Source organism: Lutra lutra, chromosome 7 (assembly GCF_902655055.1).
Source record: "Lutra lutra chromosome 7, mLutLut1.2, whole genome shotgun sequence".
NCBI lineage: Eukaryota > Metazoa > Chordata > Mammalia > Carnivora > Mustelidae > Lutra > Lutra lutra.
In genome coordinates, this window is record NC_062284.1 from 139,250,956 (window position 1) to 139,266,384 (window position 15,429).

The 15,429-nt window shown below is 45.5% G+C and overlaps 1 protein-coding gene across 2 annotated transcripts in view; it reads left to right on the forward strand.

Moving 5' to 3' along the window:
- AK7 (adenylate kinase 7) overlaps positions 1–15,429 on the forward strand; it is a 73,092-nt gene that overhangs the window by 43,764 nt on the left and 13,899 nt on the right. For both annotated transcript variants that reach the window (XM_047738354.1, XM_047738355.1), the window contains 6 exons: positions 1,698–1,786; positions 2,502–2,592; positions 3,636–3,713; positions 4,573–4,722; positions 8,297–8,425; positions 9,886–10,015. In XM_047738354.1, the coding sequence (XP_047594310.1) occupies positions 1,698–1,786; positions 2,502–2,592; positions 3,636–3,713; positions 4,573–4,722; positions 8,297–8,425; positions 9,886–10,015 (667 nt within the window). The remainder of the gene's footprint in view (positions 1–1,697; positions 1,787–2,501; positions 2,593–3,635; positions 3,714–4,572; positions 4,723–8,296; positions 8,426–9,885; positions 10,016–15,429) is intronic.

A 15,429-nucleotide genomic window follows, 5' to 3' on the forward strand; every position in this document is an offset into this window, starting at 1 on the left:
GTAGCCAAAGTAGAGGAGAAGGGTAGGTGATGAAGTCCGTTTGTCCTTGTCTGTTCTAAGCTGCTCCTCAGATACGTGGCCACTGAATGTTGGCTTTCTTAGGTTCCTGCCCCAGACCTCCTTGCCTTTTTTTTTTTTAAGATTTATTTATTTATTTGAGAGCGAAAGCAAGTGCACAATTGGGAGGGGTAGAGGGAGAAGGAGAGAGAGAATCTCAAGCAAACTCCGCACTATGTGTGGAGCCCAACACAGGGCTCGATCTCACGACCCTGAGATGATGAGATGAAACCAGGAGTCAGACACTTAACTGACTTCGCCAACCAGGTGGCCCCCCTCTTGTCTTCCCTATCTGCACTCTTATCCTGGGTTGCTCTGTCCATTCCCGTGACTGGTGCCCAACGACTCTCAAACATCAGTTTCTCCAGCAGGGCTTGCTCCTGAGTCCTAACTCTGTGAATCTAGCTGCCTGTTCAAGCACCTCACTTGGAAAGTTTCACAAACCTAAATTCTACCTACAGTTATCCTCAAACCTTCTGTTCTTCCAAGACCCCATCTCAGAAAATGGGACCTTCCACCCAGCTGCACCAAACCAGAATCCAACTCTTCCCTCGTTCTCATCCATCACAAAATCCCCCAGTACTATAGGGCCAACCTCCTCAGTATCTCCTTCTCTCCCACCGCACTCCCCCCACCCCAGCCACAGGCTAGGTAGGGTGGACATCTCTTGTTCACCCAACTGTCCCAGTCTCCACCTCTGCATTTAGACTCTTACTTCCCCTCGTTCCTTTGCAAGGCAACAGAAGCAAATTTAATGATGCCACTTCACTGTTTAGAACCCTTCAATGGTTTCCAAAAGTCTGAAATATCTTACAAGATCCAGTGGTCTGCTGTGGCTGCCACCCCTATTTCACTCTTTAAAAGCAATATAAAATAATCTAGTACCTGACAGCTCAACAGTATCCAGACTGTCTGTTTCTTCTTTTAAAGATGTTATTTATTCATTTGTCAGAGTGAGAGGGAGAGAGACAGAGCACAAGCAAGGGGAACAGCAGGCAGAAAAACATGTTTCCTGCTGACCAAGGAGCCTGATGTGGGATTTGATCCCAGGATCCTGGGATCATGACCCGAGCAGAAGGCAGCGGCTTAACTGACTGAGCCACCCAGGCCGCCTCAGACTATCTATTTCTTCACTGAAATACCTAAAATGTGGGGAAAGGACAAGGGTTTGGACTTTGAAGATCAGGGTTCAGATCCAGGCACAGTAGTCACTGAGTCTCCAATGGTTTATCTACTAAGCATTTCATCTTTGAATTGGTCATAATTACCCCTGACCCATGGGAGCAATTTTAGACTTTCATTCTCATTTCTGTGTGTATGTGAGAGGATGGAAGGTATCAGGCATGTGAAAGCATTTCCTTTCTGTGTAGACACCACACAGATGATGACTGAAGATAGCCCACCAGACTATAGATTTCCTGAAAAGTATCTCAGCCTAGGTTACACCTTCTGGTTTCTCTTAATAGGATTTGATCAGCAACTAAATCTCATCAGAACTCATTTTCAAAACATCCCCTTTAGGCGATGACATCATCAGACCCCTGGGTCTTTTAGATGCCCAAAGGTCTTTTGGATGGCTGTGCGTGAGCTCTAATAGTTACATACAACCAGGGGGAAATACACTTTTGCTTTTCTTTCAGATAGCTTGGTTGGGTGAGGTCCCTGCGTTACCGGTGTTTGGAGATGGAACAAATGTAATTCCAGCCATTCATGTTCTTGATCTAGCAGGGTGAGTGTTCTCCTAGAGCTGGGACTTCCCCGGAGGTAACTGACTAATGTGTTTGTGTTTCAGTGAACACTTAGTAAGCGCTTGCCAAGTGCTAAGACCCTTACATGTGTCACTGTATCCATTCTTCATGACCACCCTTCATTATCTCTGTTTTGGCATCTGGTGGCATAATGTCCACCATCTGAAAGTGCCAGGAAAGCCCATAGCGCAGTCTTCACCCAGAGGTAGTCTGTCCTGAACGTCGGAAGTCACGAATCACCCAGGGTAGGAAATCGTACTCCCCACCCCCGATCTGGCCCCACTGCCTCTTATGGCCTGCAGCTCCCCTAAAACAGCCACGGCTTCTCCAGATCTGTGTCTGACTCTGTGGATGCCCCTCCCCAAAGCTCTGTTGAGAGACTCCCAGGAGCTGCCCAGGTGAGCAGACTTCACGGACTGAAGTCCTACAGTGGGTCAGGGGCTCTTTGCATGGCACTGGGTGAAGCTGGAGCTGGATGGATCAGGCTTGGAATCATGGCATTTCTACTTTCCCTGTGACTCTTCAGCCTGAGGCACGTTCCTTCACCTTCCTGGCTTCCATGACTGTCCCACCCATGACTGAGTTGGAAGTGGAGTGAGATACTGCCTGGCCCTGGGGGCAGTGGTTGGTTCACTCTACTTGACTCCATCTTTCTTGCTTTCTTCCCTGATGATGGTTTTTCCTGGCGGGCTGCAGAGTGATACAGAACATCATAGACCACGTGCCAAAGCTCCATTACCTGGTTGCTGTGGACGAGTCTGTCCATACCCTGGAAGACTTGGTCAAGGTACAGCCGTTCCATCTCACCCTTGCTTGCATTTCTTTTTCTTTTCTTTCTTTTTTTTTTTTTTTGAAGATTTTATTTATTTATTTGACAGAGAGAGAGATCACAAGTAGACAGAGGTGTGGGGGGGGGGAGGAAGGCTCCCCGCTGAGCAGAGCGCCAGATGTGGGGCTCGAGCCCAGCACCTTGAGATCATGACCTGAGCTGAAAGCAGTGGCCCAACCCACTGAGCCACCCAGGCGCCCCTCACACTTGCTTGCATTTCTTAAACTGTTTTACCCCCTAAAGTATAGCAATGGAGTCGGCTATGCTAACAAGACTGGGGACTCCCCAGATGGAATATCCTTAAAACCAAAGTTACTGTCGGCATCTGCAGTGTACGTGTTGGGAAATTTACAGTCAAGATGGCCTTTCTCCAGTCTGTGCACCAAAGGGAGCAGGAGGGGCCACTGTGGGACCAAGACACACACACACGAATCCCACAGGGGGTTACTAAAATATGTCCTGGATACTTGCCTCAAAATACTTATAGAGTCAGATTCCCCAGACCTACTGGCAGCTTGCAGGGACTCTTGGTCTGTGGGGGCTGTCTCTCCAATCCAGGCCACTGGCCACCTTGTAGCCCAGCTAGCATAGTGCGTGTGGCTTTCCCCTGACCACCTCCTACTCATCTTTAACATTCTGCTCAGATTTAATCCTCAGAAAACCTCCCTGCCTCCTTCCCACCTCTTGCATGGGTCAGTCGCCTCTTTTCCCAGCATCCCCTCTGCAAGACGCAGTTTGCATAATTAATCATCTGTGTACTAGGCTGCCTCCCCTGACTGAAAGCCCTTGGAGGGCCCTTTCTCCTCTCTGTCTGCAGTCTCTGGCTTGCAGTGGTGAACGTTGGATATTTGCAACACAGATGAATCAGTGCATGCCTTCAGGGCACTCCTCCTCTGTTTAGGAAAAAAAAAAAGTATTCCCTTAGGTTGACATTCATTTGAGAAATCTTGTATTAAAATCTTACAGGCAAACCAAATAGTATTTCTATTTTTCTTTAACAGTGCATCAGTAAAAATACTGGCCCTGGGAAAATCCAGAAAATACCCAAAGAAAATGCTTTCCTAACCAAGGACTTAACAGTGAGTAGATACGAGATTCTTTTCCTAAATGTATTGGTTCTTGAGGGATTTGGAGTCCAAATACCTGGGTTCCAGGTTTATCTTTGCTCTTCCTGAACAGCTAAACATTTTATTACCCTAAAGCAGTTTCCCCTTATCTTCTGAGAGCTTCTGTTTTCTTTTCTGAAAAACGCTCAGGGGTCCCGCTCAGAAAACGTATTTGAAAACTGTTTGATACGTAAATGCTTTACAAACACTGGGTGTCCTCCTCTTTGGCCTCTTTGTGTAATACAGACAGGAACCTGGGATTTCTGATTCCATTGTAACAGAAACCTACACAGCTTTAGTCAGCAGTGTGCTCTTTGAACTTGCTTTAGGACGTAGTTATTTTATTATTTTGTTATATTTTTTAGGAATAAATTGCATCTAAATACTACCTTTGAGAATGTTTCTGGAAGGACAGATATCACTAGTTGTCTCTTGGGAGCAGGGCCAAGTGGGTGGTGATGGAGATCAAAAAGAATGCTTTCCTCTCTACTTTTTCTTTTGGGTTTTGAGCCAAGGGATTGCACCATTCAAAAAATAATACAATTATAATTTGCAAAAAAGATACCTTACACTGGGACTTCCGGCATCGTCCTACTCTGAGCTGTTTGTCTAAGAGCCAGGATGCTGCCTGTCCCCAGCACAGAGGTGGGAAGATTTAGAATTCTCATAGGAAGACCACAGGGGGCGCTCTGTCAACACCGAGCGCCGCCATTGACTTCCATGTTTGGGGACTGTATAATTTTTTTTCTTTAATCACGGTGATTTTGGTCTGTTATAACTGTCGGAATGGAAGAAAAGTGTAGTCAAATCTCTAATATTCTTTATCTCTTAGCAAGAGTGTCTTGACCATTTACTGGTGAATTTGAGAATGGAAGCCCTTTTTGTGAAGGAGAATTTTAACATTCGGTGGGTTGCCCAAACAGGATTTGTGGAAAATATCAACAATATCCTCAAAGAGTACAAGCAAAGCAGAGGATTATTGGTAACTATAACAATTTCCTGTTTCGATTCCCTGTTTTAAATTCTGATTTAAGCAAAGTAAATCAAAACTTTTAGTGTAATCACGCTAATGAAAGTATTCTCTTTTTCGTATGTCCCAATTTCTAAAATCAAGTTCTTTTAAAAATTTTAATCCAGGGACGCCTGGGTGGCTCAGTTGGTTAAGCAGCTGCCTTTGGCTCAGGTCATGATCCCAGCATCCTGGGATAGAGTCCCACGTCGGGCTCCTTGCTCGGCGGGGAGCCTGCTTCTCCCTCTGCCTCTGCCTACCACTCGGTCTGCCTGTGCTCTCTCTCTCTCTCTAACAAATAAATAAATAAAATCTTTAAAAATTTTTTTTTTAATCCAGTTGTCCACATCTAACAATCTAGGTGTATATTAATTAATTAATTGTCAATCGAATATTAAATGTTTTAAAGTTAACACAGATAACGACTATTATGCTTGACACAAATTGAACATGATAGTAAGCTCAAGACTGACTACCCCAGTGCTGTCTACGTATGGAAAAATGACAGGTGCATCCTGGCCTGCCTGTTTCAACCCTGTTTCACCCTGGTTACTTACCTACAGAAGAGGGTCGGTGGGAGGTGGAAAGGAGAAGTCTGATTGTTACTTTGATCTCTTCCTCTTGGCCCAGAGATTTGGTAGTCATCTTAATCATCAAACCTTCAACGTAGACATGCTTTTAGCTCCCCATTATAGATAATGAAACTTTGTGCTCAGAGAGGTTAAGCAGTTTCTTCAAGGTCACACAGCTAGTCAGAGATTCAAACTAGCTGGGGTGCAGACTAAGCCAGAGCAGCCTAACTGCTGCGTCTCCATACCTCCCTCCCCAAAGTCAGCTCTATGTAGCCCTTGCCCAGATCCTTGATCAATCCCAGCTTAGCATCCCAAAGAGGATCATGGGTAATACAGGAGAACATGTGTTGAAAACTGTCCAGTAGCATGTGAGGAACACAAGCCATCCTAACCAGAGTTACCACTGTGCATGGGAGACTCCATACAGGCAAGAACAGTCTCATCATTGTGTCCCAAGAACCATATTCTCCTGGAAAACATGCCTAGTTAAGTAGTAGACGTGCCTCTCAGCAAAAGAAACGGTGATGCCTTTAAGCATCTGAGATACTCAGGGTGGCTATACTTGGATCCTATCCTGAGACAGATAAGACACAACTCAAATGGTGAGACTGGTGTTGTCCTCTGTGGGTCGAATGGAAAAAACAACACAGTTAGGGTACAAGACACCTTAAAGAGATCACATGGTTCCCGATTAGCAAGACTGAACAGAACATGATAGCGTGATAGAGGGAATAAGCGTCTCTAAAAATACATATTTTTAAAGATTTTATTTATTTATTTGAGATAGACAGGGAGAACATGAGTGCAGGAGGGAAAGCAAGGGGGAGAGAAAGAAGGAGAGGCAGACTCCTTGCTGAGCAGGGAGACCGGACACTGGGCTCGATCCCAGGATCATGGGATCATGACCAGAGTCGGAGGCAGACCCTTAACTGACTGAGCCACCCAGGTGCCCTGAGCATCTCTAAAAATGGAACAGTCTTTCCATCCCTAGGGGCTGGTCAGAGTAGAAGCACAGCCCAGGAAACTACCCAGGGTAAGGCAGACGGTACTATGCCAGTGACATCCCAAAACACAGAATCTTAAGCCAAGGGCTTCCATGAGTCTGGTCCCCTTAGCAAGGCAAGGTGGTCCCTGCTGCAGATGCATCAAGCTACCATGACCGGATGCCACAATAGCCCGTTCATCTAACTCTTCGTGTTCCAACAATGCTCATCGACAACCTTCCTGTCTGTCGGCTCCGAGGGAGAAATGTACCAGACACGTGCACTTGGAGTTCTGAGTTCAATGGCAGACATACTTCTCACTATTAAGTGAATAAACTGCCAATCTGCTTTTTCACTGGCCAAGGTACGCCTATCCCAGGAGATAGATTGGCCATCAGTGTGTGGACAAAAGGGACATGCCCCGTTGACAGCTGGCCTTCGGGCTGTGCTGAATGCACCAGGCCCACCCAGGAGCACAGCCCTGCCCATCAAGACTCAGCTTGAGCTGCTTTCTCAGATACCTGCCCCTCCACTGCCCGCCATCTTGGTCATCACCATCGTCCTGAAAGTGTCCCTCACCAGATAAGACCAGTCATGTTCACCCTCCTCACTCAGCACCCCTGCAGTGTCCCTGTTTATTTTCTTTACTTGGTCTCCTCGTCTGTCAAATGGTAGTAATAATGATCACAACCAAAATGCTGGCTGAAATTATATAACCTTTAAGAGCATGGACACTCTGCCAATGGAAAGTCTTCCCATCAGCCTGATTGTTGTTATTAATTAGCCTGATGAAATACGAGGCTTCAGTTCCACAACTCTTTGGACCATTTTGAAAGAAATGACCACTACTGATATTTTGAATTCTGTTGGAAGTAAATATTTACTCCCTGGTTACAAATGTCACCGAGTTTCTGGAGCACTGAAGCAGGTTTTGGCAGAAGAAGTGGTGGAGCTCTTTTTTTTTTTTAATGAGTATATTTTTTAAAACTAGAAAAAATTAACTGTGCTAAAAAATAAAGTATGATTAAAGACCCAGTCAGTTCAGAAATAATACTCATGAGGCAATAATCTCAGCCCTCTCACACTGGACCAGAAATTCTATGTCTTTGTTTTCTTTGTAAGAGTAATACGACTCATATGTGGAATTTAAGAAATGAAACAGATGAACATAGGGGAAGGGAAGGAAAAATAAAATAAGATGAAATAGGAAGGAGAGAAAAACTGTGAAAGACTCTTAACTTTAGGAAACAAACTGAGGGTTGCTGGAGGGGAGGTGGGTGGGGGCCTGGGGGTAACTGGGTGACGGGCATTAGGAGGGCGTGGGATGTAATGAGCACTGGGTGTTATATACAACTGATGAATCACTGACCTCTACCTCAGAAACTAATAATATACGATATGTTAATTAAGTTGAATTTTAAGTAAAAAAATCTTTAAAAAGTAATATATAGTGTATACTACTCAAGTACTTTGTTCTTTAGTACTTTTAGTACTTTTGTGTAATGCTTGAGTACTTGAGTCCTTTAGTTCTTCAGGATACTGTATGTTAGTTAAATTGAATTTTAAATAAAAAAGTTTTAAAAAAGAGTAATATGATAGTTTGTAATGCTCAAGTACTTTGTCCTTTAGTTCTTTTCAGTACTTTGTTTTTAGTATTTTAGTACTTTTAGTATTTCTAGTATGTCCAGAGCACATGTCGTTGAGCATTGTGTCCCCCATGGTCGGTCAATGCACGTAGTAGATGCTCACTAAGTACCTGCTAAGCAGAATGAACAGGAAGGGCCGCTGCCTGATGGGGGGGCAGCGCTGTGAGGATGAAGTGGCCCTGACCACAGAGGCCGGTCGTGGAGGAAGTGACTCCGGAGGCTCGGCAGAAGAGTCAGCCTGCAGGACCCCGAGACGTTCAGGAAAGGGCCCCTCTCGAAGTAAAGAACACTGTCAAGCCATAGAGTGTCCACAGCTCACCAGCCGGTCCTTGTTCTCCTTTTGCAGCCGATCAAGATCTGCATTCTGGGTCCTCCTGCTGTGGGGAAGTCCAGTATCGCCGAAGCCTTGGCCAAGCACTACAAGCTGCATCACATTAAACTGAAGGATGTCATCTCTGAAGCCATAGCGAAACTGGTAACATTTCTAACTGCTTCACTGGGAATTTTTATATCTCAAAAGTGCTTTCCTTAGTCTCATAATAAGGAGGCTGCTAATTTTACATGGCATCCTGCAAAGAGATTTGTTATTTTCATTGGAGTTTCTTGTTGGCCCCAGTCATGAAAACAGAGCCTCCCACAGGATGTTCCTCTGTGAGATGGTAGCGCCCTTCATGATGCCCTTGAAATCTAGTCTGTCTCCAGCTGTGGCTAAAACATGTATCTTGTATTCTCTCTGTCTCCTGGAACATTTTCAGGTTTTGGGGGGGTGGTTGTTTGTTTGTTTTTAAGTAGGCTCCACGCCCGGCGTGGGGTCCAACACAGGGTCTGAACTCACCAGCCTGAGATCAAGACCTGAGCTGAGATCAAGAGTTGGAAGCTTAACTGACTAAATCACCTAGGTACCCCCATTTTATTTTTAGTTTTTTTTTCCATCTTAGTGTGTGTTTCTCAGAGTATTATCAGACTATTTATGAACTGCTTTAAAAAGAAAGAGACTACTAGAGTGCCTTCATGGCTCTGTTGGTTAAGCTTCCGACTCCTGATTTTGGCTCAGGTCATGATCTCAGGGTTGTGACATCAAGCCCCTCATTGGGTTCCACACTGGGCGTGGAACCTGCTTAAGATTCTCTGTCTCTCTCTCTTTCTGGCCCTCCCTGCCTTGTGTACACACACACTTTCTCTTAACAAAAGAGAAACTATTTTCTTAGAAAAAAAAAAGAGAAACTATTTTGTTAGAGCAATTTTAGGTTCATAGCAAAACTGAGAGGTAGGTACAGAAATTTTCTGTACATCCCCTACCCTTTGCGTGCATAAGCGGCCGTGTTATCAACATGCCCACCAGAATGGTTCCATTAGTTACAACTGGTGAACCCACACGAATACTTCGTTAAGACCCAAAGGCCACCCTTTGCTTTAAACTTTGTTCTTGGTGTTACACATCCTATGGGTTTTGACAAATGTAGAATGACACATACTCACCATCACAGTATCACACAGAGTAGTTTTACAGCCCTAGAAATCCCCTGTGCTCTGCCTATTCATCTCACCCTCCCCTCAGAGAACTGCTTTTTATCATTTCTTTGAAAATGGTAGCGACTATGGTATATTTCCTTAAATGATTACTAGAAGTCTGAATTTCTACAAAATGTGTTTCCTTCAAGTAAGATACAACCTGACACCTAGAAAAGGGTGGACTCTTAAGCAGTTCTGGTGTTAACACAGACATGGATTCTTCTCCTAAAATAGAGTGAGAAAAACCTTGAGGCTCTCAGCCGTCTCTGTAGAAACACGCATCCTGACGACTTCCACAATGACCACGGGTGAGCGTGTTCCCTCCTTGGACACCAGCCTTTTCCAGGATCACCCGCCAGACGATTTGTGAGTAGCAGATCCATGCGGGGCGTCATCCAATTTGAGTATCCCTGTGGTATGTAGGAGGCGATTGTCACACCTAAGGATGAAGGGGAAGATGAAGAAGAAGGGGAGGAGGAGGAAGAGGAGGAGAATGTGGAAGACGCCCAGGAGCTCTTGGACGGCATCAAGGAAAGCATGGAGCAAAATGCAGGTAGTGCGCAAGGCGGGGGCTGCTCTTGTAGACAGGCTTTGTGTCCTTGTTTTAAAAGACTACTTGTTTGCTATTTCAAGTCCAGAAAATATAACAAAGAAATTTCAATCATAGTCTCATCCACTCCGGCGGGGGAAAAAATCACTATTAATATTTTGGTGACTATCTGATCATAGGATGGGAAAGAACTACCTGAGTTAATAATAATGAAAGACCGAGGGCGCCTGGGTGGCTCAGTCGTTAAGCGTCTGCCTTTGGCTCAGGTCATGATCCCTGGGTCCTGAGATCAAGTCCCATATTGGGCTCCCTGCTCAGTGGGGAGCCTGCTTCTCCTTCTGTCTACTGCTCCCCCTGCTTGTGCTCTCTCTCTCTCTCTCACTATCTGTCTGTCAAATGAATAAATAAAGTCTTAAGAAAAAGAAATTTAGAAAATGATAATAAAAGACCAAATGTGTACTTATAAATATTTTATACACATCAAAAATCACTAATTAAAAAGCAAAGGACAAACCAGGAAAAGATATTTGCCACTAAGTCAGCACTAAAATAATGAAGACTTAATATCCTTAATATATAAAATGCTCAGGCAAACTAATAAGAAAACCATTAAGTCCTTATTAGAAAAAAGAGATGGATGACATGGAGCCATAACACATGCAGGAACAAATACAAATAAATGGAAAAATACCCTTACTCATTTGGTAACTTTAACCAGTTTGTTGAACAGACTCACTGGAGTGAGGGGTCACTTTAAACACAGACTCTGGACTCATTCTTTCTCCACCCTTGGACAGTTTCAGGCTGGTTCCTTTGCAACTCCTAGATAGTAAGTAAGTCGTCTCTTTGTTTGTTCATGCTTTAAGAAGTCCGTTCCAATCTAATAATTGCAAGCTGTGTTTTGAGCTTAGATGTTTCCCAGGGATCTTGCTACTTGGCAGAAATGAGTGTAATTTATTCGGAAACTAACACCACTTCATTTTGATTTAAGTAGACAGTCGAGATCCTCCATCAAGCTGGTTTTACTGGTATCATCTATAGACTAGGCCAGTGTGTGACCACTGGACTCGGATCCATTGGAGTTTCTCCCCTCACTACCCTCTCAAGCCCGTTTGGCTTCTTTCTGCTTACCTCCTCCTCTCCTCTCTTTGCTGGTGGCCATTTCTGATCCCCCGGGGTTGGGCTGGGCATGTGGGAAGCAGGGAGGAAGGACAGAGGTGTAAGCTGGTCCTGGGTCCTGGGTGACAGATGGCTCCTTCCTGCTTTTGCCCTTCACACACCCTCCCACTGAGGACTTCCCGCTGCATTCCTTGGGGCACAGCTCTTGACTGCCCTGCCCATTTCTGGTCTTCAGATGGTCCTCTCCCCAGCCACTCATCTTCATGAGTGTTCTAGTCCCTCCATGCCTCCCTCTGAAGATATCTCTCCCCCTCCTCTCACCCATGCCGCTCCAGTCTGGTTCTTAGGGGCGGACATGGGTTTGTATGCCCACCATGGATGTCCACTTCAAGCAGGTAGCTGATTCGCTGTGTCTTGGTTTCTGTTTCGGTTTGGGCTGGGCCAGGAGGAAATGGAATTTAGAATCCCAGAGATGTCCCAGAGGAAAAGGAAGAGACACAAAAAACCCTTTTTAAAAAATTTTTTAATTAAAAAAATTTTTTTATTTCTTTTAAAGGTTTTATTTATTTACTTGAGAGAGAGAGCGCGAGTAAGCACAGAAGCAGAGGGAGAAGCAGTCTCCCTACTGAGCAGGGAGCGCAGTGTGGGGTTGCATCCCCGGACCCTGGGACCATGACCTGAGCCAAAGGCAGATGCTTAACCCACTGAGCCACCCAGGTGCCCCTATTATTATTATTATTATTATTTATTTTATTTTTTTTAGATTTTATTTATTTATTTGACAGAGATCACAAGTAGGCAGAGAGGCAGGCAGAGAGAGAGGGGGAAGCAGGCTCCCTGCCGAGCAGAGAGCCTGATGCGGGGCTCGATCCCAGGACCCTGGGATTATGACCCGAGCCGAAGGCAGAGGCTTAACCCACTGAGCCACCCAGGTGCCCCTATTAATTTTTTTTAATTAAGTAGGCTACACACCCAACGTAGGGCTTGAACTCATGACCCTGAGATCAAGCATCCCATGCTCAACTGACTGAGCCAGCCAGGTGACTCTTTTTTAAAAAAAAAATTTTTTTTAAGTCATTCCTGTGTCTGACATGATACGCAAACTTACCACCCTGAGATCAAGAGTAGCATGTTCCACTGACTGTAGAAAACCCAGTGTAGTGCTTTAAGATAAAACACTGCCTCTGCCTCACCTAGGAGACACTTAGGAGCCGGTATGCAGCTTTCAGAGAGACTAACGGGGTCCTGGCTGCCACCGCTTGAGGGAGGGAAACACCCCAAGATAAGACGTTGTGTAGTGAGGACACCTGGGAAGGAAGACTGGCAAGGCCGCATTAGAGGGCAGAGGGCTGGGATTGTAAGGACTGTACAGGTGTCCACGGCCCTGTGTGTATGCTTGGTAAGCCTGAGGGCTGGAGCCAGAGCAGGGCGCCGGGAGCCGTGAACAGCGCCGCCCCAAGAGCAGAGGATTCAGGCGAACAGGATGAGACAAAGCCTGGACGATATTTATTAGACAGAGAGACATGTCGTTGAGCTTTGCAAAAACCCAAAAGTCGTATCCAGAGTGTGTATCGGGACGGTCTGAAGTCCCGACGGGGCTCTTGGCGGCCCCGGGGAGGTGAGCACACCCAACGGAATTTCCGTGCAGAGCTGAGGACAGTCGCGGTGCTGCTCAGATGCCACAAGGGCCTGTCCTTGGCAGCCGACTCTGTTCTCCCCCCAGATGCCAAGAGAGGCCACTGATGGGTCAGCAGCCTCTGCCTGGAGGGGCCCTGGAAGGGGACAGAGGAAGTGGCCCGCAGCCACCCACCGCCTTCCTACAAGACTGAATAGTTCATTCCGTCCCCTTTAACCTTAGGAAGGTTGTTTTTGTTTTGTTTTGTTTTCTTGTTTTGTTTTGTTTTCTCCCTCAAGTTTGTCCCCAAATCCTTCCTGTTCATATTTACCTGAATCTAGAATGTGGACCTTGATTGTGTGTGGACAAAACAAGACCTTTGAATTCCCTGCACAGACCTATCTAGAAATTTCACAGCCCGAGTGAGGACACAGAGGTCAGCTCGATTTTCCCCTCGCAAGATCCAGTTTGTTAGTAAATAACTCTAACGATTCCGGTGAGACAAATTTCACAATCCCAGCACAGCAGGGCACCTCTGGGTGCCGAGAATTGCACTCCAGTCCCGACAATGCAGCTGGAATAGGGCCTTGGTTAAACCTGAATGCACCGGTCACCGATTCTATGGGCTCGCTTTCTGTTTTTCAAAAGCATTGTGGGATGATTGAAACAAGTTGGTTGGGTTCCGGGGTCATTGGCCTAGTCTTTCACCTTTTCTGTGAGTTTGAAAATAAAAATTGGGGGCGCCTGGGTGGCTCAGTAGGTTAAGCGTCTGCCTTTGGCTCAGGCATGATCACAGGGTCCGGGGATGGAGCCCCGCATGGGGCTCCCTGCTCAGCGGGGAGTCTGCTTCTCCCTCTCCCTCTGCCTCTCCCATCTCCTTGTGCTCTCTCTCTCTCTCTCTCCCTCATATGAATACGTAAAATCCTAAAAAAAAAAAAAAGAAAATAAAAATTGGGGGGAGAGGGAGGACGTATGTAACTGTATCAACTTCCTAGTGTCTACCCTCTGCATGGAGTATTTTAAAACCTTGGATGCACCTATTTTTGAACCATGTTTTAGTAATTAGGAATATGGATTCATATTAGCATTTTTTAAAGATTTTATTTATTTACTGGCAGACACACAGCGAGAGAGAGAACACAAGCAGGGGGAGTGGGAGAGGGAGAAGCTAGCTCTCCACTGAGCAGGGAACCCGACGTGGGGCTCAATCCCAGGACTCTGTGATCATGCCTGAGCCAAAGGCAGATGCTTAACCTACCAAGCCATCCAGGCACCCCTCATACTAGCATTTTAAATATTACTTGAATGCGATAGACTTAAAATTAAAAAAAAAAAAAAAAAAAAAAAGCAGGTTTCGTTTCGAAGGCTGTCCAGGAAGGCTGTGTTCATTCATTTCAAAGCAGAAGTGACAGTCCTCTTCCAAGGAGCTCCACACTGCCAGGGTCGGGGTGTATCTCTGGGAGATCAGAGTTCTCTAGAGAGAGCCACCTGGGCCTGGCCCTTTGTGTGCTCACATGCCGTAATTATCAGAAACTGCGGCTGGAATCAAGGGAGGGTTGCCTGGAGGGGCTGAAGCCTGGTTTCTGAATATAGATGTGCGTTTGCCTCAGCCACAGAACCTTCGGAAATCAGAAATAGACTGCTTAGATAAAACTCGTCTTTGAATTTTGCTGAATCCCTTGACACTTTACTTGGCTCTGTTTCTTTGCATCACTGTGAACCTTACTGAGAAACAATGTCAGATCATTTCGAGGAATTTCATTATGCAAAATAACACCTTCGATTTTCTTTTCTTTTCTTTTTTTTTTTTTTTGGTCTCAGCCCTAACATTTAAATCTCTGAAAGACACAATTAGTTTTGAATCAGGTACTGCTTAATGAGTCATGTGTCAATGATAGAAGAAAGAAGAGGCATTTCAATGACATCATTTTATTGTCATTAATACAGTGATTAAAAATAGCAGGGGCACCTGGGGGGCTCCGTGGGTTAAGCTGCTGCCTTCAGCTCAGGTCATGATCCCAGGGTCCTGGGATCGAGTCCCGCATTGGGGGGGGGTCTCTGCTCAGCGGGGAGCCTGCTCCCCCCGCCACCGCCTGCCTGCCTCTCTGCCTACTTGTGATCTCTGTCTGTCAAATAAATAAATAAATAAATAAATAAATAAATAAATAAAAAATAGCAATAACCTGGATGCTAGGGTGGCTCAGTCCGTTAAGCGTGTGACTCTCGATTTTGGCTTAGGTCATGATCTCAGGGTTGTGAGATAGAGCCCCGTGTCTGAGCTGCTTAAGATTGCCCCTGGGGGACCTAGGGAGCTCAGTCAGGTAATCGTTTGCCTTTGGCTCAGGTCAGGATCCCAGCACCCTGGGATTGAGTGAGTAGGGCTCCTTGATCAGCTGGGGGGTCTGCTTCTGCTGCTCCCCCTGCTTGTGTTCGCTTGCTGTCTGTCAAATAAATAAACAAAATCTTTAAAAAAAAATTATCTCCCTCTCTCTTTAAAACAAAATTAAAAAAAGAGAGAGAGAGATCAAAACTATTTTATATCGTAGACCCACTGATAAACTAAAAGTATGGTGTGACCCTAGAAAGGGCTTTGTAGTTCAGTCACTCAAAGTTGCCAAACCCACGATGTGGTAATACCCACATCAGTAACGTAAGGGCAGCGCCAGGTCTCAGAAACATTAGC